General features: G+C 44.5%; 1 protein-coding gene across 2 annotated transcripts in view; it reads right to left on the bottom strand.

Annotated features, from left to right (window-relative positions):
• Positions 1-614: 614 nt before the first annotated feature.
• NR1D2 (nuclear receptor subfamily 1 group D member 2) overlaps positions 615-23,456 on the bottom strand; it is a 23,435-nt gene continuing 593 nt past the window's right edge. Inside the window, exons 2-8 of one of the 2 annotated variants that reach the window (XM_080579717.1) lie at positions 21,110-21,370; positions 19,139-19,227; positions 18,023-18,167; positions 15,757-16,373; positions 12,192-12,377; positions 8,134-8,344; positions 615-3,669 (exon numbers count right to left, since the gene is read on the bottom strand). In XM_080579717.1, the coding sequence (XP_080435843.1) occupies positions 3,473-3,669; positions 8,134-8,344; positions 12,192-12,377; positions 15,757-16,373; positions 18,023-18,167; positions 19,139-19,227; positions 21,110-21,370 (1,706 nt within the window). In that variant the 3' untranslated portion in view covers positions 615-3,472. Of the gene's footprint in view, positions 3,670-8,133; positions 8,345-12,191; positions 12,378-15,756; positions 16,374-18,022; positions 18,168-19,138; positions 19,228-21,109; positions 23,329-23,456 lie in introns of those variants that run through there. The other variant, XM_080579716.1, reaches the window with a different exon arrangement.

The raw sequence follows: 23,456 nt of genomic DNA, 5'->3' as shown, positions 1-23,456 counted from the left end.
CAGAAAGCCTGCAAGGGAGAAACCAAAAAAGGGTGGTGGTTTTTTTTTTTTTTGCTATTATTTTTTCCAGTGTTGGTAGCTGCAGTTTTGTTTCTGTTTTGAGTTTGGTTTGTTGTTTTCCTTTAAAACACTGATAGATACAATGCTTTCTGGAAAAGCTTCTCTTACCTCTTAAAACAGTAAACACTTCAAATTAGGAAATCACACTGGGAAAAGAAAAAACAAAAAAACACACCAAACAGACCTTCGCCCTTGGTATGCTATTTTCCACCTAGTTCTCTCACAATCCAGCTTTAAGACTGCTTTTACCAAAAACTAAACCTTGCGTCTTTTTTCCAGTTACCAAGTTATATTATTGAAATGCAGTGAAGGTGTTTAAATTGCTATTTTAATGAAGCAACCCCAAAAAGCCTGTTAACTGCAGTAAATGCAGTGCAGTAAACCCCATTCAGCCCCCTGCCCAGACCCCTACCAGAGGAGACCCACATACAGTCCCCCTAGTCACCGTGCTCCAGCGCAGCCCGTGACCTTACAGCAGCTGCTCTGTTCATCTCTGCGCCTTGTCCTCCCCTCCTGGTTTTGTACAGAAAGATGAAAAGAACACAGAGACACGGTTTAGCTTGCTGACATAATGCCCATATTTAATCTTTTAAAACAAGAACAAAATCAAGAATAAAATCAAGAATAAAAATTTCATTTAAGTCATACAGTACATTAATCTTTCAGCAATGACCCAATCTACAGTACTCGAATGCCTGGCATGAAGTCTATTATCTCAGCGTTTAACAAGTGTATAACCAGTGACACAGTAAAAGAAGAGCTCACAATACATGGCTAATACGATGAGTTTAGATTTTCTTCTACGAGTCCAGCGAGGGTTTGTAATACGCGGGTCACTTTGAAACCGTACTTTAATCCACTTTTTTGGTTCAGTCAATCTGTGCGGGGCTTTTCTCTGTTACACGAGTTTTTCCATTATGTACAGGAAGATTCATTTCAAATGAAATTGCACAAGTTAGAATATCTATCTATAGGCATACATGGTCAATCTAACTAAAAATTTAATAAGCAGTAATTACTCAGTCCTGGTTATACATTCCTAAAGGCTTAATAATACAGTTTTAAAAGAAAAGAAAAAACAAAACAGAACACAGTTGTAGGGTGGCAACCTCTGTAAGAAGCCTCCTTCCCTTCGAAAACAACCGAGTGTTTTTACTTCCTGCATTTGAAATGGGGTCTACAAAGAAGTCATTTCAGCTCCTAGATAATGCAAAACATGTGACTGTGTCCTTTCTAAAGTCTGAATGGTTCAATGCGTAATTCAGTGAAGCTCTCATACAAATAATACTGGTAGGATGCAGACTGTTAACAGAAATTAGGACAATATGCCCTGACGGCATATTTTGATAGCAAAACTATGGGTTTTCAGGGGCTACGATCCAGTGGTTAAAGCAGCTTGAAGCAGGACAACCCTCCCTGCGGTGCTGAGGAGGGGAAAGGGCACGCTCCAATGCTTCAGCCAAGGCTGAAGCTGAATTGTCTCCAGCTCCCTTCTGGAGTGCACCTGCCCCTGCCTGCTCTCCACCCTCGGGCAGGACGGTTTACCAGCTTCCGAGGGAAATCCTGCAGAGCCACGGTGACCCAAAACCCTGGCTCCTGACGCTGGCGGGCAGGGAAAGGGCTGCATCTGCTCCAGCTGCACCGCAGGGCTGAGGGCTCCCTCGAGTCGCTGCTGCTGGGGAGCTGCTCCCGCTCGGCCAGCGGGAGCCCTGCGGAAAGAAGGCTGCCTGGCTGTGGCCGCAGCTGCTGCGCACGTCTAAACGCAGGAACGAACGAACGGGAGATGCCTCTCCGTGGAGTAGTGTTACCAAACGTGAAAGACCCAGAGGGCTTAACCTCTCGGGTAAGTTAACTAACCACAAGGGTAACAGAACATCACCTTCTCACATTAGCAAAACAAACGTAATCAGCTAACACAACTGCTTTGACTTTTTTAATCTCTTTTGTGGCTTTGAGTCCTGCTACAAATGGAGAAAACCCACAGACAACCGCCTTCCTAGGTGGGAAAGCAGCAGAATCTTAAACCTTAAGGATCTGCTTTGTAATTTGCTACTGGCATAAACAAAATAAGTCCCATTTGTTTGTGTTTTTTTTGTTTTTTAAGAAAAAAATCCAGACCATCCAGTGCACCTTCTCTGCACATACACACACACACACACACCCCGATGGAGAGCTCCAGAAGAATAGGCATGGGAACCACAAAGCTCAAACTGTGAAGAGACATGGGCAATCTCCCATTTCTATATTAAATTCTCATTTAGCAATGAAGCAGCAAAATGACGCATGGTAAGAAATAAATGGTCACAGAACACACATACACCCAAATGCAACCATGGGTAGGTTTTTAACATTTTTTTCCTCAAATGCTGTTATTCAACTGATAGTTTCTTTCTGGCTGTGCTGAAGTTTTTGAAGAGCATCTGGTGCTTCTTTAACCATTATCAGAGTGTACGAACCTCAGTGGCCATGGACAATCAACCTCATTAGTGCCACGAACAACCACCTCCACTTGAGATTCTCTACAAAGCCTTTCTAGAAGTTGAATCTGACTGTGCCCCTTTGGTGCCACTCTTTATTTTTTTTTTTAAATTAACAAACACAGCATATTAATGCAAATTTGATTTTTTTTCTAAAAATTAGAAATGCTCAGATTATTAGTTCAGCAATATGCAAAGTGCATCTATTTGGTTCTTTCCATAGATCGCCTTCTTTCGTAAGTTTAAATTCCTTCACAGTTTAAAATATTGTGAAGAAATTATATGTATACTTTATGTATAGAACTATTTATATACATACACGTATATACACACAACTCTGTACTTTATATAGTCATAAACACCCATTACTTAGCTATTTATAGTATATACACATGGCATGAACACACGCTCTGTGAAGAGTTGGTGCAGGCTGAAATCATTCCATCAGGTTTAATGGAATAACAACAGTGAAACCATGAGTGAGTTATCAAGAGACACAGACATACATATATTAGATAAGGGAAAGACCAATTAAATCAGCTCTTCCATTTTCCTATTAACACAGGATTGTTCCCCCCCCCATTCCCACCTTCCATATGCTCACACACAGCTATTCTGCGTTCAGTTTACATGAGAGGGCAGTGGTGGATCTACTTCCAAGTGAAAGAACAGTCCATATTTACTCAGGCTTGTTGCAACCTCTTCTGCAAAAGTGCAGCACAGCTGGGTCTGGCCATCCTGGAGGACTCTGAATGCTGCGCTGTTGTTAGCTGAAAGCACCTGCTGAAGCATTATTGCATGGTTATGGAACAGCTATCAATTGCTCACAGTCTGTGAACTCCCTCTCCGACAAGTGGTACAACTGTATAAATACATATTTTAGCACAAAACAGTTTAACACGAGGCAAGTCCGGGTACGAATGAAACCTAAAGGCCTATGGGTGAACTTTAAAGGCCAAGAGTTCTTCAGAGTGCATGTTGTTTAAGGAACGCAAGTCGGGTAACTTCAGAAGAAGTTTTGTGAAAATAGAGGCTTCATTGGGGTGATTTTTCATGATTAAGGTCCTTAATGCACGGATTAGTGTTTCCTGAAGTGCCTCCACAGAATTGACATTTTCTATTCCAGAGCGATCTAAAGAAAAGAAAAGAGGGGGGAGAAGAGAGAAGGAGAGGAAAAAAAAAAAAAGAGAGGACTGAACAGATGTAGCTTGCAACATAAAGCCACTGTAAGAATTAATCCATTTGCAAATGAACAATTAAAACACATATACCAGAAGCCTTTTCAAACACTATTTAACATCAACTATGTAAAGTATCGAGTTCACCATGCTGAACTGGTGGCATTCAGTCACCCTTCCTGTAATCACTTACCCACATTTCCAGAAAAGGACAGACTGAAGCATGCACTTAAGTGTTTTGCTGAATCATAACTTTCAACACAAAGAAGAGACAGGGCACTTCACTTTGAAGTAGACTTTACAAGTAATTCTCAAGGCAGGACACAGAACCCTAACCTTGAGATTCACCTTTGGTTATGGAAATCCCACTCAGGGCGAGTCATGCTTGTTTTTGCACAATGGGATCCCCAGGGGCAAAGAAGTACAAGCCTTGACATGAGTGGACACTATCTCTGAGTGTGTTCTGCAAGCAATGACTAAATGAAACACAATGCACCCAAAAATCCCCAGCAAAAGGAAAAAAAATCAGTATCATGAAAAATAATATAACTTCACGTACTCTACTCACCTTGCTTCTGAAGCATCTCTTTCAAGAAAGCTGTATTTAAGTACACGCCTGTTTTCCTTAGGTGGAAGCAGTAGCTTAAAATGATGAAGTTTAAGCAAGATACCTCACCTACTCATCATGCACAGTAGCTGTTTTTTCCAGGCTGTAGCCAGCTGCTCTTAAACTCCATGGAAATTCAGCAAGGCCCACACATGAGTGACAGACACGAACATAAATGTACTTTGCTGCGTACGTGTACTTAACCACTGGGACAGCGTTGCAACAGCTTCCTGGTGTAGCACTGAGTCAGATCATACAGTCAGAGTGGGAATCCCTGCCTTATGCTGTCAGCACCAACCTGATCAGAGTTCTCAGGTGAAGAGAATCTACAGAGTCCTCCTGGACTATTTGGTGCAGCTCCCTACCACTGTGGGAAGAAGTATTATATAATCCACTTAAGGATCCATCTTAAAGCAGTTATCCTTTTTTTTTGTTCCTGTAGGAAGGTGGTTCCAGAACTTTTCACTCTAACAGTTAGGAACCTTGATTAACGTTAAGATACGATTATTAGCATCCATTCCACTCTTCTGTAGAAATTGTCTATTAGGTTTGATAGCTGCTCTTCAAGAGAGAGCGTCTGAGATCATGAACGAAAAGAAACTTCTCTGCCTTTGTTACAGAAACTATTCCTCTTGCCCCACCTCGGCAAACCCTCCAGCTTTGCTCTGCCCCGAGCAGGGATGATGACATTTGCATGAAGTTTGTCAGGTTGACTTTTCCTCAAGAAATCTGTACAATGACATCAGTGCTTCCTCACCTCAGCAAAGCCAGTCCAGACCTTCCTGGTCGCCTCGGGTGAGTTGCTGTAACCTTCTTGGCTCAATAAATCTAAGTTTTTCTTCCCCCTCTCAGTCTATTTCTGGTTGCTCCCAATGGCCAGCTGAAGGTTTCCTTAGTGCTATCCAAACAGGAGAATAATAGAGGGTGTGTATTTTATATTCTACCACAAAGCATCACCCTCAGTTAAAGAGATTATCTGGTCTCTCGACCTGCATGAACTGCATTCTTTCAGCTTTGCTTCCATCACACTTCCTCCTTCTTCAGTGCCAGCGATCTGTCCTGCCACTTCTCCTCCGTCTTCAACAATCCCAGCTAACTGAAGCCAGAGGTGAAGCATTCATTTAGTTTTGGAATGGATCCAATGTAATTCCTCAACACCACCAGAAGCACTTCCATGGCCTCGCTGCAAGGCCCTGGTTCTTCTTTCCTTGCCACTTGGCACCAAAACAAGGGTTGTGCACGGTTACACTCCTTGTTACTACCGTGCTTCTTCATCCTGCTTATTCTCAATGTTCCTCATAGGAGTGATTATTCAACCCGTGTCATGCAGAAATGCTTCAGACAAGTCTTCTCCCTACCAGCATTATTTAGAGGTTTATGAGTGCTTCTTTTTTTCCTCCATTTACATTTTTATACATACAGTTTAAGCAAGTTAAAATCTTTTAAAAAAGATTTTTAAATAGCAGAGCACAGAATTTTAGTCTGGATCACTTAATGAGCATTGAACAATCACACATTCCTGTCTGTTTCTGGAAGTGATGTGAATCTTGACTACCATCCTTTTTATCTTCTCTTTGTAACTTTCATTCTGATATGAAGTAGACATACATGAAATAGACATCTCACTAGCCTTACTGTTCTACCTTCAGTTCGTCTTCCAGCTACAGCATCTTTTGCCTTTGTTTGCATCTCCATGTCGTTTTCTCTAATGCTGTACCCTCAAACTCTTCCTCCTCCTTTAACTGAGCTCCTCCTCCACCTCATGACAAATGACTCCCTGGGTCATGCTTCTCCCTGAGGGGTAGGGTGCAGAGGACCCGCCTTTAGAGATCCACATCAGCAAGTGCACAGTCCTACAGGCCCTTTCTACTTCTGGCAAGCCCCGCACACTGCAAGCATCTTCCCCAGGAATGCCACAAGGTTCTTCCTTTTCCCCAAGCTCTGTCAGGGGGTGCTTCTCAGGCACACGCTCAGTTATGAAGATTGCTCAATTACTTGTGGAAGTCATGACTGTGGCATTTTGATTCTGTTGCAAGCGACAATGTAACGCTGGTCAGAACGTTGTTGTACTCCTTGCGTGTTCTGAAATCCCAGTGACAGCCAAGGTTACCACTGAGCCTGAAACACAGCACAAACTCAGGTTTGGGCCCAAACATTAAAGACCAATGAAGCTGTACTTTATAGAATTCTGTAAACACTTTGTGAAGAGCTCCAGTGAAGTGGTGATCAGAGTCCAGACTGGGTCCAAAGGAAGCTAAGACAGGCAGCACAAATGTCCAAAGCCATAATCTGAAGAAACCTCAGCAGCTGCGAAAAGCCTAAACACCAAACACCTCATCTTTATGTCCTGTTCCATGGCTCTGACACTGTGGCTGTGTACCTGCCTAGAAGTGTTCAAGCTAGATACCATCCCTCAGCTCAGTTGTACTGAGAGCCAGCAACAGCATGGAGCAGTGCTTAAATGGCTGGGGGGGGGGGGGAGAGGCCCTGTGCTAGAAGGACACCTAACAGAGCAGAGACAGCACTTACACTCAAAACAGGCAGTACAGACACCGTGATATTCTAGGGCCCTGCAGCTGAGCAACAGGAACGGCTGTGGCCTAGTTACGACACTGCACAAGGAGGGAGGAGGCCCAGTTCTCAGTCCTTACTTTGAAGGTTGTCTTCAGTTCTTGCCAATTTAATTTTGGAACGATACATGTAAAGCAGAATCTGGAAAAGCAACCAAACCCCCAGATTTCTGCCCGCTACCTGAACATTTTCACTAAAAGACTAAGGTGCTACACTTCCTTCACGCTACCTTTCTTTCCAGCTTTGAAGCTTGCAGTCTCCCTACCACCCACTGCTCATTACCACCGCTTACAAATTGAAGGGGCTACAGCTGCTGCATCCTCTGCTGTCAAATTTCAGTGAGGCCATGCACGATGCTGCTAGACTGAACTGTCCCACCTTGTGTACAGAGGCTTCATGTGCCTACAGCACCGTGCCTGCAGTGTCCCTCCCCGATAACAGACATGGGTCTACACCACTCACGTTGAAAACCACTTGGCCAAGAGGTGAATATCTCCCAGACGCTGGCTTGTTGTATAATGGGCACTGCCAGCATTCCTCCTAGCTACCTCTAGAGAGCTCCTTATCCACCAAGCAGGGATTCTGCATCTTGTATTCCAGGCATTACATGCAGAGCTAATGTGCCTAATGCGAGGCTTTAGATAATACTACAGAAGTAGGTGCTTAATCCTTCTTTGAATCCGGGCCAGGGTGTTCTGTATATCCAGGGACTGAAACAAGATACGAGGCTGGTGGAGACGTTAGTGGATTGGCAGACCTTCAGCTGTAAGAAGTCACGATGCACATAAATAGGGCTTTCTTGCTGACATAGGCAGAGATCAAACCGTTGGATTTAGACTTAAGTAAGATACGCAGAAGGCTTCGATGACCATACTCGGAAGTAAAAATACCACCTTATCCCAAGACTTAGGCTGTTCAAGTCAGGAGTAATTTCATTGATGCCGTCCTGTGAAACTTAGATGAGTCAGGGAAGAGTCAGACAATTAGCTCCTAAATAGCCATTGGGCAACTATGCAATGTTTTTTTGAATTCTACAGAAAGCAGAAGGGACACATATTTCCAAAAGACCATATTAGCCATAACGGATAAGCAAAAAAGCAAATTATAGGCTGCTAGTAGTGTGAAAACTACTAAATCGGACTTAGGCCTGAAATAACAAGATATATTATTTAAAGAAATCTTTTAGTAGAGAACCATATTCAAAATTTAGCCAAGACGTAAATTACTCTTCTCTCCTTACCAGCAGATACCAGGACAACCGCTGTAAATAAACTCATCTCCTCATCGCTAAGTTGCAGGGCATTTAGTTTCTCACTGAATTCAAACATTGAGTTGAGCAGATCACCAGCTCCCATCGAATGCAAATCGTCCACACTGTACTTCTTTCCACTGAGGAAGGTGACAGTACGCTCCTTTGCATCAAACAAAGATGCAAACCGTACCATCAAAACCTGGTGGAGAAGAGACAAAAACAAAAAGCAGAGAAATAAAGGTGGATTTCTCAAAAAAAAAAAAATAATTAAGCAATTTAACATCATTCAGAACTGCCTCATTCTTATTGACCACTGTACAAGCATTCTGTATAGAAACTCCCAGCATGCTGTCAAGTTGTAGGAAACAGTGCAAGCTCTGCCACAGTAGTATTAGAGAAACGAGCAAAAAACTTCGGGAGTGGATGCAGAAAAGGGGCTATAGACCATGAAAGGGAGGAAAATTAAAATTTAAGCCTCAGACAGCCTGAGCCATGAACACAATGCCATTCATAAATATGCAAGGAGGACAACTTGCTTAAGCCACTGAACAGCCAAAGGCATACAGAGCATTAGAAGAACTGTTTTCTTGGCCACACTTAGGAGCAGCAAAGTAAAGGTATTGAACCAGATTCTTGTTTGGTGTAAAGTGGAGCAGCTCCATTGAAGCAATGCTTATTTACACCACCTGGTGAATCTGGCCCACTAGGCATTCTTTGGGAAAGTACCATGCTGCATCACTGTTTCCACAGGAATGTTAATGAGCTCTGGTAGAAAGGAGCCACACGTACAGCCTTCAAAAGGCTACAGAAGCGGGGCTTGAAACGGCACCTGGTCTGTAGCTGCAGCTGGGAATACCCCTTTGGTACAAGCACCTGGGCTGGAGCAGTTGACATGTGCTGAACTTACCCCTCTGGGCTGAAATTTCTCTTGTGGTTTTCTCAGCCGTATTGTGAAATGTTTCCCTGTGGAATGGCTTGTAAAGTTTCATTTGCTCATGTTCAACAACCTCATTTACATTTTCAAGGTTTAAGTTGCACACAACAGCCTTCTTATTTGGAGAAAGTGAACCAACTGGCACTGGTTAAAACTTCAGACTTGCTGTACCTTCTTGGCATGAGTCATCTCTTCTCACTTACGCTACATAACTGCATTAATTTAAATGATGTTTACTACAGATGAGCGAAGAACTGGGTTTTTCAGAAAAGACTAGTGCCTTTGACAAGCTTAAAAAACAGGAGGGTTCAGAAAAAAAGAAAAAGGTTTGAGAATTCAAACACCATTCATGCACATTACGTGACCTGATGCTAAATTTAAACAGCCACATGACATGCAGCAATCTTGATGGACGCATGAACACTATATATTATTCACCTTTGTCACCTAAGCTGTTTGTCTTTGGATGACACTTACTACAGGGAGCAGAAACGTAGGCTCTACAGAAGCCCTCAAAAATGCAACAAAAGGAGACTGGAAGTGCAGACAAAGCTGAACTCGTGCATTAGCAGGGACCCACCGCTGTACACTCCGCTTTCCCATTCAAAACACTATTCCCCTTACTGGAATGGGCTTTAGAAGCACAAATCACTAACTTCGGATAATGGCCGACCAGTATAAATGCTGATCTTCAAAACTGTAGCCCACGAAGCTGTGTTGATTTATTATAGGGCAAAGACCTCTCATAGGGATTTCAGTGTCACAATTCTAACCCAAGGAAGCACAGTTTAGACTATGGTATAGCACGTGATTATTTTTTCCTGTTTCACCTCAAGCCAGACTCGTACTTGTGCATGCTGAGGACATACCTGATCAACCCTACCACCTGAACATAACAACACAAGCACATAGAACTCCACAGTCAAGTGTTTGCTCACTTCCCCACCACCTGCAGCCAAATTACCAAGTGAGTCTGTACATAAATTGAGCCACTAGCCCCGTAGATCTAAGGAGCTTGTTAGCTCTACCATTAATTACATTTGGGGTGGGGGAGGACCAGCTCAAGCCCAGCTGAGGATCTTACCTTAGGCTCATTGTTGCCCTCCTGAGCTGGCTCCCACACAAAGCCATGCAAATGCAACTACAATATACTGAGCTCCACAGTACTCCCCGTTCTAAGACGGGTTTGTAGCTTACACGTGTGAATATATATATAGCTATGCTGCTTCTGCACCCACACTCAGTCCATGCATCTTCTCATCTTCAAATGAATAAGCACTGCTTGAGTACGAGCTGCTGTTAAGCACAGTGCCAAGACAGCTACACGCCAGTGCCCGAGGGAGACAAAACAGGGTCGGAGGCAGGAGTTTTCTCAGGCTTTTCTATTAACATGCAGATGCTGGGGTATCCTAGTTTAGTTACCCAGAAGACAGAAATGACCTTGTAGACACCAGGCTTTGAAGATGCTTTTGCTTCTACTGAAATGGTTTCATTAATCCTGTAGGTTTTATTCATTGCTCTGCGGCATTATCTTTTTGATGTTTTCTGTTGCTAAAATGCCACACAGGCCTCTAACTACAGGTACCAGCTCACTAACAGAAATCATTATTAGTGTTTCTTTTAAATGAGTGAATAGGGATAAGCGTGCAGCCAGACACTATTAATTCCCCTTGACACAGAAACCTTTTTATCAGCAGTGCTTGTAACCGGCAAATAGGCATATGAATGAAGGTTTAGAAAAGCTGGAGGTGAAGAAATGCCAAGACAAAACATTTTACTTGCAAAACATGAGGGTTTGGCTTTAACTTATATGAACAGTTAGAGCCTGATTTTCCACCCTCCACCTCCTTTGAGGACACAGGACGCTATTCTGCTTTGCAGAGGAGGAACCAACATTTCTGTGTAATGTTTACAGCAGTGTAAGAGGCTGAGACTTAAGAAGTAAAAATACTGCCCCTAGCTACAGAAGTGTTTTAGATTTAAAGGTCAAGAATAACAGGAAAAAATACATGAGAACTAAATGGAAATGTAAAGAGAAACTGACACACCCCAGACACCAAATCTTCCGGTATAACTTGTACCTTCCATCCTAACTATTATCCATTTCCACCCTAACTATTATCCATTTTAGAACTGGGCTGTTTAAAAGACCCAACACATTACAAGACAAACGTCTTCAGATCAGGTAAATACAAAATCCAGCATCGCTCTTTGAAAGTCAGGTAAACAAGAGCAAAAGCATCAGCAACCCTGCCCTCCCCAGAAAAGCATAGTAACACTGAATATTTTGGGCTCCATGTCATCTGGCCCTCTATGCTTAAATTTCACATGCGTATACCTACAAAATGTGCACGATACCTATAAGTATACACAAGAGTCCAGACGAGCAATGAGAACCTTAAGTACAGGTCCCCTCACGAAGGTCACTAATTACAAAGCAGCACCAAGCCCTCTGGCATAATTTCCAATTTACCACCACTAGTGCACATATACGTCATGACCACTAGTGGGTGAAACCAACCGTGAGGACCTGGTGGGATTAAAGTGGACGGTAAGCCAGGCTGCAGCTGGTACATGGTATTTACAGAGCTGCAGCAGGACAGTTAGCTATCAGTGTTACTGCCCTGGAGAACAATGGGGGCTTTAGTGATTCCCAGTTGCCACCAAAGGATGGGCGCTGCAGCAAGGGCACGGAACATCGTGGAAGGAGGAAGGACATCCAGAGGGATAAATGCATTCCTCTATAAAACTGTTAAGTCAACGGATTGCTTTCTAAGCTATCCACCCTTTCAGGTGCAGCCTGCTTCTCTCCAGGCTAAGCAAAGGCAGCTATCAGAATAACTGCTGCTACATAAAACCAAGAAGCTCCTCATTAGTTATTTATTAATGCCCAGGAACACAAGGAGGGCTGAGTACTTTTCAGCTAGTTGGAAGAGAGCTCACCAATACCTGACCAAGCAGCACTGGACACCACCAGCTTAAGGAAAGCTCAGAGCTTTCGTGAACAAACTGGTGCTACCTGACACTACCCAGATCTATTGATTTTTGTTCTCAAGGGGGTCAAACTGACACACAGCTTGTCAAGTCGGCAATACACACACAGTGGTCTCACCTCAAAGGTCCCAGCCTTCAGAAGGTTAACCTGGTCATGTTGGGAGAGATCTCGGAAACCCGGGATGCGCTTGGCGAACTCCACCACTTCCTTCACTGCAGGAGTAAAGCTCAGGGAAAACTCTTCCCAGACTTCATGGCCAGACTTGTTTGGGTCCACGTGGGGAGTCTTACTCATCGGGCAGACCTAATATTTACAAAACATACACAGAAAACAACTCAAAGATATCATTCCAAATATTGACAAACAGTTGAAAGAAGCAGGTCTGTTCTTCAATAAAGTTTTGCAATAGCGCACAGAGGAGAAAAAAAACACAGTATTTCTCAGTCAGCTCCCTAAACAACCGGATTTTCCCCCCACCTCCCTTCAAAAAAAGGAAAGCAATCAAAAAAGTCCATTAGCAGTCTGTTTCTAAACACTGTTCATGGTGAAAGACTTGAGAGAATCCATGTTATTCTTCCCTGACCTCACTCATACCTGACACCTGGATTTCTCTTACTCGCATTATCACTGTAATCTCACAATTAATCATGATTTCAAAATCAATTGTAATCTCACAATCACTACTACATGTATTCTCATAGATCCTTCTTGCTTTGCACGCACCTTAAGTAATTCAGCCAAGGTGACAAAAATGTCAACACCAGAGCAAGGAACCGAGCCTTGGTTTACTGAGTCACAGGCTTACACCCTCATTACCGAAGAGTCTTCCTATCCTAAATGTTTGCTTTTACTTGTATCACCAAGGTAGGACCGAGGAACCTGTATTCCAGTTTTGCTCCATTACAAAAAAGATAAAATGCTCTCTCTCTTAAGCAAACTTACAGAAACTTTTCATAAGGAACTCTGAATCCATTTAATGAGATCAAGACACATTCGTCAAGGCTGACTGCCAGGAAATTCCCTACATAAAACTCAGCCACGTGTTCTGAGAGACTTTCAGTTCTGCTTTATAAAACTTACATCTTTTAATGAAGCTTAACATTTTAATATTTATTTCACCTCTCATCAAGGACAAGAATTCCTTCAAGTATTCTTCAAAAGTATATTAAATGCTCCATGAAACCCTACATAATGTCAGTAAAGCAAACAGAAAACAATTAAATAAATTAATAATTCCTTAGAGCTATACTGCTTTTACAGGGCATCTTGAATCTGATAACTATCCAGCAATTCTGTGCTTGTTATGTCCTGAGATCCACCACAAGAGCATACTCAATGTGGGTACGCGTGTTTATTTTTAAGCAGAGAGGGAAAACTAGATAAACAGATATTTCTGTGTTGCCCCCCCACATGTATCAGTTATTAAATGGGCATTCAATGTGCAGAAGGCTCTCACCTTGGAGAATCAAGAGAACTGCAGATTTTTTTGGCTCACTTGTGAATCAGAACGTTATTTTGTGTTTCTGAGGACAACCCCCAAAACCAAATTATTACCTCTGGGCTGGAAGAGGATCTTTTCCATAAGCTTAAAATCACTCTGAATCAAAACGAAATGTTTTTCGTTTGGCAATATTTCTGACAGAAGGCAAGGTCCAGGCACATAACCAGAAGCAAAACATACACTAACCACTGCTGAAGTTCATGCAGGCATTGTTAAAAACATACTACTCTAAAAATAAGGTATCTCTGTTTCAGCATCCCACTGTGGACCTGACAGAAAAAACACTTCAGCTTCTCCTACTACGGCTGCTCATCCTAACCCTCATGGCAAATGGTCCTGAGGGGAAGCTGACACTTTTCCCCCTGCCGTGTGTTACGTCCACACTCTCGAGAGATCTCTTCCCCGGAGTCATTCCTATGGAGGAAGTTTTTGGCTCTCTTTGGGGGAACCTGTTTCAGAAACGACTGTAAGCAGTACTTTTCTAAGCGTGTGTGTCCAGGTGTCACTGAGCAAAAAATCAACCCAACAAAATAAAAACCGCCAACCCCCTGAACATCTGCCTCTGCACTGGTTCAGAGTCTAGTTACACTCCCTTACTGCTACTGACTCCTTTTGGTCAGATCCTGCTCTCCGTGAATTCTCTGGCAAAACTCTCCTTAATGCCAGGGGTGCAACGGGGGGCTGCAGTTCTCTGTTTGATTTTGTTTTGTTTCCTCATTGCCAGCTACGTTACAGCTCCCTGCAGCTGCTATAGGCAGGTCAAACTGACTGGTTGGGTCTCTGCAGGCACAGCCACTCCCTGCCTGCCCACGCTGACAGGTTTAACCTCTGCTTCTCAGGAGTGCCAAGAATGTTGTCATAATGACTCCACATACTTTCCCTGCAAGGAAGAAAGGTTGGGAATGATTACTGTTTGCCACGGCGTAGTGCCCTGAGTCTGCAATTTGAGGTCAGAGCCTGCTAGGGATGGCATGGTCCGCATATGCCACAGTCAGAGAAACGCTGAAATCCCGCCTCAACACAAACAACCTTCAGAATGTGGAGATTTTTCAGAGGCCTGCGAGAACCTGCGAGGAACCTTTACAAACTAGGTGAAAGAAAAACATGGGGAGCTCAACCACTTCAGTAAGGTCAGGGGCTTGTGCTTCTCGACAGTAACACAGGATGAGGACAAGGATGTTATGTTCCCTCATCCCAGGCAGTTCCAATGATAAAAAGAAGGACGATCTATTTTAAGGGGCTTACAGAACTGCCTGCCTGAATGGCAGGGAAACAGCAGGTGCAAGGCAAAGGGGAGGGACCTTTGTTAAGGGAAGAAGAAGAAAAAAATATGCAAGAAAATAGGAAGCACCTTGATTAAGAATGGAGTGGAAAAAATGGTCTAGCAAAGTTGTCTAGGATACCTAGAAGTGTGTTCAGAGCCTCACTTGTGCAAGCACTACAGAAAAGACCTTGAACTTCTCCCACGTGTTTTAGCAGTGCATTTTCCTTCTGACTGTTCAGATTTGAAGATGTTCTACATGAGGATGCTTAGCCTAGTTCAATGGGTCCCCCATCGAACCTCTATTTTACATGGCCTGTAACAAAATAAACCTATACCCATTATGAATAAATAAAATACAGCCTACCCAAGAAGAGAGATTTCAGAACACACTAGCAAGGCATGCCACTGGGCTGACTTCAAATCCTAACCCTGAGGTTTCACTCCAGGAATTTGTTTTGAATATCTTTTAAGGAAAATATAACACATCTGACTGCATAGACTATTTTAAAATGAAGTCTTCAAAAGGGTTCAATGAAGAAGGGAATTTGTAAATTCATAACATCCCTTTTCATTTCTAAATCAATAAAAGAAATGGAGCTTTCTGCAACCAATGCCCTTTGAGATTAGTCTATTTTTCAGCTGGCTAGAAACCGTGCCAAGAAACTCCATCACTTGTATGATTTCAGATCCTACACGCAACTCAAGCCATTACTCTCCCTCATCACAACTTGTGCTATCAAACTTGTACTATTATGTTAAGTTTCAGCAGCTGTGCCGATTAACTGTGTGGAGCTTCGCTGTCTACAGCTGCACAGCTCAATCCATTCTTAATTATTAAATGTTTAAAAACCAACCCAACGAAAGCCCACACCTATGGCTACGCCTTTCACCAAAGCAAACAATTGATGTCAATATACCAGATGCATTCTTCCTCCAGTGCTGCAAGAGTAAGTGGTACTCCTGTTTGGAGAAAAGACATCTTCTGGGATCCTATCACACAGTCGCTGAGTGTAACCGTTGCTGAAGTTCATACAGTGGCCGTTTGTGAAACATATGGCGTGCCCGCTTGGATAATGCATTGTGCTTCTCCCTTTGTACTGTCCGCCAAGGTGCTGCTCACTTTCGGGGTAGTGAGGGCCGCTGAGCCCACCAACACAGTGCTCACTGCTCATCATGTATTGTTCGGCGTTCTTTGACACTCTCTCCCCACCCTGGGACTGCATCATCTCTGCTGGGTTTTGAGGCTGCTCCTGGTTGTACATGAAAGTATCTTTGTGGGCCCTAGTGACCATACCAATCACTTCTTCCTTAGCCATGTCAGAGCTAGGAGGGGGAGAGGGGCTTTTGAGGGTTTCCCGCTCTTGTTTGGGTTTAGAGGAAAGCTCTTCTTGAGGTGCTTGATCTTGATGTTCTGCTAATGCTTCATTGGGTAAGTGGCCGCTGAACTGACTGTTCATCATGGTTTTCATGGCACTCTGCATCTCTATCAGCATCCTCTGCTTTTCGCGTTTAGGAATGCGGCCAAATCGAACAGCTACCGAGGAGGAGAAATAAAAAGTTAAAGTCAATCCTGGAAGCGTTAGAGCAGGCACAGACATCAAACCAGAACAAAAAAACAGCGTGAACACGCACAAAATACACATCCCGACCAATAACCTTGCTTAAGGGCTTTTACTGCTCTCAGCAGCACTACAGCAGGGGTATTACCACTTAAGTCAAAGAGTTTCCTGGGCACACGATAGGCATGAGATATGAACTATATGATGCTGTTTACATACAAAGAAAAGGCAGCTACAAAGCACATAATCTCTGAAGTCCTTCCCCCTTTTTCTACAAACTTAGCTATGGACTATACACGCAGTTATGATAGTTAATTAAGTGGCAGGCTTTAAGGTTGGATCAATTAAATCACTGCAAGTTTGTGTGCTGACAATTAGCTCAATTTAAACACAGTTCATATCATATTTGTACACAAGTCCTACAAGGCAGCTCCTCATGGACCAATTACGTTAACTTGCCAAAACAGTGGAGAGAATCAATGCTGAACGAAGCTTACCTTGGCAAACTTTCCTGATAACTCTGCCTTGACAAAGACATTTTCTGCTGGCAAAGGGATGGGCATCATTGTGGCTGCAGCACTTTTGACCCTGTCCTGGGGAATCTACACCTGCCTCTACCATCCCGTCCAACCACAGCCTTACAAGGGCTTGCAACCAGTTTCGACTGATGTAATTACGTTCATGCAGTAGTCCATCATTAATGTAACTAAATCTCTTTCATTAAAGCAGGTGCAACCTTGTGCGCAAACAAGCGCCTAGGGGATGAAATAACTCCTATGCACGACAAGAACTCAGAACAATTATTTAAAATAAGTTTTAATACTCCACCCACAGGATTATTAGCAGCCCAAGATTCCTAGTTCTTGTGAAATAAAAACCCAGAGAAAATTAAAAAGTGAAACAGAAGGAAGAGTTCTGTTTGTAACAATAAGTTGTAGCAGACTAAAAGCTACACTTTTCAGAACTACATTTAAAAAAGTCACAAGGATTAGATAGTCAGCAACGTGACCAAACACTCAGCTCAGCATTATTCCCTTCCTCTCCACTCCCTCAAGAAAACACAGACACAAAAAAAAAACCACACACAAAAAACAAAACCATGAGAAGATAAGACACGTGCCCCGTGCACCCAACACTAACTCATTTGTCTCCATAATGGTTACTCTAAGGCTATCCCAACTGCATAAACTCCAGTGGGCCTGATCCAACTCATATTAAAAAGCAGTTCCGTTCAGTTCAACAAGTAACAGCCCAGGCAGAATTCCCTTTTATTGAAAAAACAACAGCAACAAAGAATCTTGTCTGGATTCGGGAAGGACACCACTTAAAATATTAACTGAGTAAAACAAGATAAGGACTCCTGTTCCATCTGTGCCAACAGACCACTGCAGCGCTCCCCACCCCGTCAACCTCCAGGGAAGGGAGGACGGTTCCTTGGCCAGCATTATGTTACCAGTTCGGGACAGTCACAGGGCAAGGTGGCAAGCTGATCTAAACGCACTCTGACGGGGAATCTGGCCCTGACAGTAGGGTCAGCTGCGTTTTCTGTCATTGAGACCCTCAGCAATGAGTTTTGTGGTGGGCAGCAGATTCACTCGCAGAGGATCGCTGCGCAGGAACATACCATCTCTTGACATTCCAACAGACAGACATTTTTTGAAACGACACTGCTGGCATCGGTTCCTGTTCATTCTCATTATAGAGCAGTTGTTATTCTTCAAGCACTTCTTATACTGGATGTTTTGCTGAATGCTTCTTCTGAAAAAACCCTGTAAACAAACAACAAAACCCCCGCAACTATTATTACAGCACATATCAAATCCTCCTGTCATTATTCACCCCTCTGAAAGGACAGAGGATTTCACCTCATCTCACCGTCTGCTTCAGGCCAACAGCCTGGAGTGATTTTAAAGAACTTGCTGCTCCTCGTGACTTACTTCCCCTCAGCCTGTGATCTGCATATAAAGCAATCTAGTTATGATTTCTAACTACAGAAGATGCTAAGTCGCTCCCTGCATAGTCAGCACCTAAGAGCACAGTATCTCCTGTATTACTTTCATCGCTGTACTGACTGTTTGTGAGATATGCCCTTAGCCTCCTAATGACATCAGCTGCAAAGGTGAAAGCCAAAATCAGGTATTTTGACTTCAGCCTCCATAGTTTGGCAACAAGACAATCCTCTTGCACCATATAACTTTCGAAGGTGGTTCTTCCACATTAAGTTGACAAACTGCTTCACAGAACACAATATCTGCAGTGCTACAATATCTGAAAATACACATCTACTGATGCATGAACGTACACGCATCCTTTTTTTTTTTCTCCCCATGGTGAAGAATTGCTCTTCCAAAGCTGTTTTGTTTTGTGTCCCATCCCAGGTTACAAATCACAACCACCGTCTCCTAATGCAGTTAACATTTACATATCTTGTGCGCCATGGTCCTTACCACCTCTGTCTCGTTTTTGTTCTCTGCCATGCACTCCAGGTCAGGCAGGATTGGAAAAAGGGTGAGAACAGAAATACTACACTTCGGAAAATGCTGCATGTTGTTAACTAGTTTGCCTTTTCCTACAGCTCATATGTTGTTTGAAACTTCTCAGATTTTTGTTTAACAGAGAATCATACCGATATATGTATGTGCGTATATATATGTTTTTTTTCAGCAGTATCACCATTTTTCCCTCAAGGGAAGAATTAGGGCATTTCACCAGCAGGAAGGTGAGCAGAAATATACCTCACCTTGCAGCCCTCACAGGCGTGAACACCATAATGAAATCCTGAAGCGACATCGCCGCAGACTTTGCAGAGAAGAACCATTCCATTGAATTCTAGAATCAGAACAAAAAAAAAAGGTCAAGGATATAGAAAATCAGTAACAACTGCAGGAACACGCTTCCAGCTTTTTAAAACCTGGTCTAAAAACAAAACATGTCAGGTCAGCTCAACATACAAAAAAGTACAGCACGGGAACACAAAACAAGGATGTACGAAAACCTTGAACAGTTCAGAAGGTACTAGCGAATAGCAGGGGAGGAAAAAAAAAAAAAAACATGAAGCACTCAATAGAATAAGGAGAAAGCATGTATTCACTGGACTTTCAATCACTGTAGCACTGTACTCATTTGTAGAAAACGAGCCTGCTTACATTTACGCATTTTTAAAAGGATCATTTAGGTAACTAGGCCACCAAAGTTTCAGCTCAATCTGTCTTTGCATCAGGACAAGGAAGCCCATATAATGGCTGCAGTTTCCTCAACCGAAAGCAGACATCTTTTCTTACACACTTCAACTTGAAAATACCTCCACAGCTCTGTAAATATGCTCATAGCTTAGGCTTTTGAAGTTTCTTCCTGCCTGCCCAGTTTTATTTCAATTTATCAATAAAGAACTTTTGCAAATCCTCAGCACTGGCCTAACACTGGTTTTACTAAGCAAATGGGAATTTTACCAATGACTTCAGTAACCACAAAGTTACCTTAGCACTATGCAGCAGACACAGCTGGAATTACTCCAGCAGAACCATGTTCTACCAGAACAGCAAATTTCTTTGACATTTGGGTTTCATTTGTAAAGAGGTTTTTTTTTTCTTAAGGTTTTGAAAGAGAACCAACCCACAAAATTTCCATATTTTACAGGACTAGTATTGAGCTCAAATGTTATCTATCCACACACCTCTACAGTCTACAGCAGGTTTTGTCTTCAGAAACCTCTGCAAATACCATAAACCTAGCTGCTAGCAAATTTAAGAGTAAGTAAAGTTTCTTACTAAGGAATTAGAGTAGTAACACTTTGAAGAAAAAAAAAAAAGATAATTTTGACAGATTTTTAAGGTAGAACCATTAGATAGTAATTCTAGTTTCATAACAATTTGAAGTGATAAAACAATTCCGCCAATTAAAAGAATCCAGCCTTCAAAAAAACAGCTGACTGTTGAAACACTGATTCCAGAACTTAGTATGATGCCTGCCCTTCTAAAACTCTTCAAATGTATTTCCTTATTGTGGTCTTCTGTGATTATCAGAAAAAGTATGAAGCAAATAGCAGGAGCTACATTGTTAAATGCATTTTAAAAGGCTATCTGTTAGTTCCAACTTATCTTTACTTTGCTTTAACATCCACAGTTTAAGACCTAGGATCATATATATATACACGTGTATATATATATATGTATATATATACACACACGCGCACAGGTCCAAGCTGCAGCTACGTAGGTATAACTTAACATTTTGGTAATTTGTTTATTTTGTTCCTCAAAAAAACTGAAGTATTAAAAAAAAACAGACAAGCTAGATCTGCAAAACAGTTCCATAAATACTCCTTAGGGCAGTTTCTGATCACTATTATCACTGCATTATTCAAAACGCTTCAAGGTTATACAAGATGAATTCATCACATCTTTTTAACTGAGAGTTTGATTCTTATTAAAGATCAGTTTTCATTAGTGAAGACCTGAGATAAAGCAGGATTGTATTTCTGGACTGTTTGAAGCTAGCAGCAATGAGACCCTCATCTACGAGCATCTGTATGGTAGTATCATACCATATGTGTTGTCAGGAATGTTAACACAAAAATAAGAAAACAACAAGGCTTTGCTACACGCCAGCAAAGGAAGCCAGAGAGAGGACCTGCTTGTAATACACATATAGTTCCACACTGTCGGGATGTAAAGGGGAAACTGGCAGCTTCACCAAGAGGCACCGAACATACTTGTGACTCCATTATGGCCTTTTGTCAAACCAGCAACGCCCGACTGGCTTGGTTTAACAGTCTCCTCCAGCCGGTCGCTCTTCGGTGCCCCGTCAGAGCCCTCGCTGCTCCGGCCATTGCAGCTGCTTTCCGAGGAGGAGCTGTTCGGAGAAGATGGTACAGGCGAAGAGGATGACTGGAAACCGCTGTCTGAGCTCTCGCTGTGACATGAGGCTGGGCTAGATGCCGAGCTTGAAGAGCTGATGTAAGCTATCACACCCCCTAAGGCAAGAAAAAAAGGCGGCATGTAGTGACATAACGAGCAGGCATGCACCACGGCCATGTGAGCCACGCCATGACCCAGCACCGCCAGACCCGGCTCTCACGTGTTCCTGGATGCTCTCCTTCCCAGCCCTCCCTCGCGCTCGTGTCTCCCCATCAGCTCGCAGCGGGTGACCTCCCCGCCTGCCCCAGCCGCCTCTCTCGCCTTATCAGCTGCCTTCCGTCGGCGCCGCGACTGCACGCAGCCACGGCACCCGGAGACGGAGCAGAAAGGCGCGGTGCGGGCAGGACGGGGCAGCCCAGCCCCAGCTGCCCTCCGAGCAGACCTTGTCAGAGCACAGGCAAAGGCCAGGGAGGAGACAGGACCTCAGCGCTGCGAGGTCAGGACAGGCGAGGGACAGAAATAGGGCAGAGCACAAGGCTTCACGCAGGCTACAAGCTGGAGGCACAGAAAGGAAGGGCTGGGAGGTGCTCCTGATGCAGAAGGGAAGCAAGCTAGTGGAAGGAATAGCGCTGCAGCCTGGTTAGCCTATTAAATGCCATTTGTCCTATGGCAAGCCTTTGTAGCACTTCCAGCAGCGGCCAAACTCTGACTGCCAGGCTGCTATTTGCAAGACACGGCAGGGCAGAGACTGTTTGCAATCTGACACACTCGAGGATCCTTCAGATGAAACAGCTTTTTGTCCTCGGGCAGACATGGGAGCAGTTGCGGCTTTTCACAGCCTCCTTTTTCTCGCTTATAAGCAAGAGAAATGGTTTTCACTTCATTTGAGTTCGTCTCTAAGACTCGCTACTTCCAAATCTAATGTAAAAGCATTCGGTATTTCGCACACAAGAGTCCAACAGCAGAAGTCACGCAGCACGGATCACACCCAGCATCTTCCCCGCTTCACGCACGCGTTGCTCTAGGAAGCCTCCTCAGTGAGAGCTCGTTACGCTGGAGCAAGGAATTCCCCACGCCAGCAAGAACGAAAAGCTGTACAAGCAGCCACGGGCTGGCTTCCTTCGCAGGTCAGGAGCGTTTGTGCCAGCAGAGCCCTCGACCACTGACCGCGCTGTGTGGCGGCTCTGGCTTTGCCCCCTCACGGCTAAAGGCCGATGCGCCCCTGGGGTGCCACACGACCCGCGCTCGCAGGCGGAAATTTTGAGTTATACAGAAATTCCAGGAGTTTGAATCAACCACAACGGTTCTCCCAGCATTTCTGCACCGGCTGTACTGGCCTTGCAGTTTTTACTACCGGGGAAGCCCCCGTGGCTGGGCGCGCACCCTGGCAGCCCCGTGGCAGAGGTCAGCCCTGGCGGCCGCCCGACACACGTGTGCTCGGTTCGGTGCTCGCGTCCCCGAACGCCGCTGCCCTCATCCCTCCGCGGGTTTGTTTTCATTTTTAACGGAAAAGCATGGCACGCGGCCAGGGTCAGGTTTTAGGGACTGCAGGGCAGCACCACGGAAGCCGCCACGGACACGGGGGTCGGGGCAGCAGTCTGACAGACCGACAGACCGACAGACCCCGGGCGAGGGATGCCGCCCGCCTCAGGGATCTCACGGGCGCCCCGCGCCTCCTGCCAGCCGCCGGGGCAAAGCTCAGAGTCCGCCGGGCCCCGGGAGGAGCCGGGCTGCAGGCAGGCGCCACCCTTATCTGCGGCGGGGCCGGGCCGCTGCCGGCCCCCGGTGCCGCGCGTGTCACAGCCCCGGCCCGCGGCGTTTCTGCGACCTCCGAAGCCCGATTTCCCCCCAGAAACCCCGGGTTTGTGCGGCCAGCCGTTGTGAGGGGCGCTCCCTGAGGCAGCGCGTGCTGACAGCTGCACCGGAGGGGGGCCCCGCTCCTCGCTCATCACCCCCGTTAAAAACCCAGTTAAAAAAAAAAATATTATTTTTATTTATTTCAGAGAAAAACGTTGACTTTCCGCGGACGGAACGAGCGGCGCGAGGCCCTCCCCCGCGGCCGGTGCTGGCCCTGCCCGGCCCCGTTACACAACGCCCCCCCCCCCCCCAACCGGCACCGGGCCGGGCCACGTGAGGGGCGCGCGCACACGGCCGCGCGCGTGCGCCCCCCCCCCCCCCCCCCGCGCGCCTCCCTCCCGCGCG

The sequence above is a fragment of the Anser brachyrhynchus genome, assembly GCF_964034855.1.
Source record: "Anser brachyrhynchus genome assembly, chromosome: 2".
Taxonomy (NCBI): domain Eukaryota; kingdom Metazoa; phylum Chordata; class Aves; order Anseriformes; family Anatidae; genus Anser; species Anser brachyrhynchus.
Note: the sequence above shows the minus strand (reverse complement) of the source record. Positions and strands in the feature narration are given on the sequence as shown.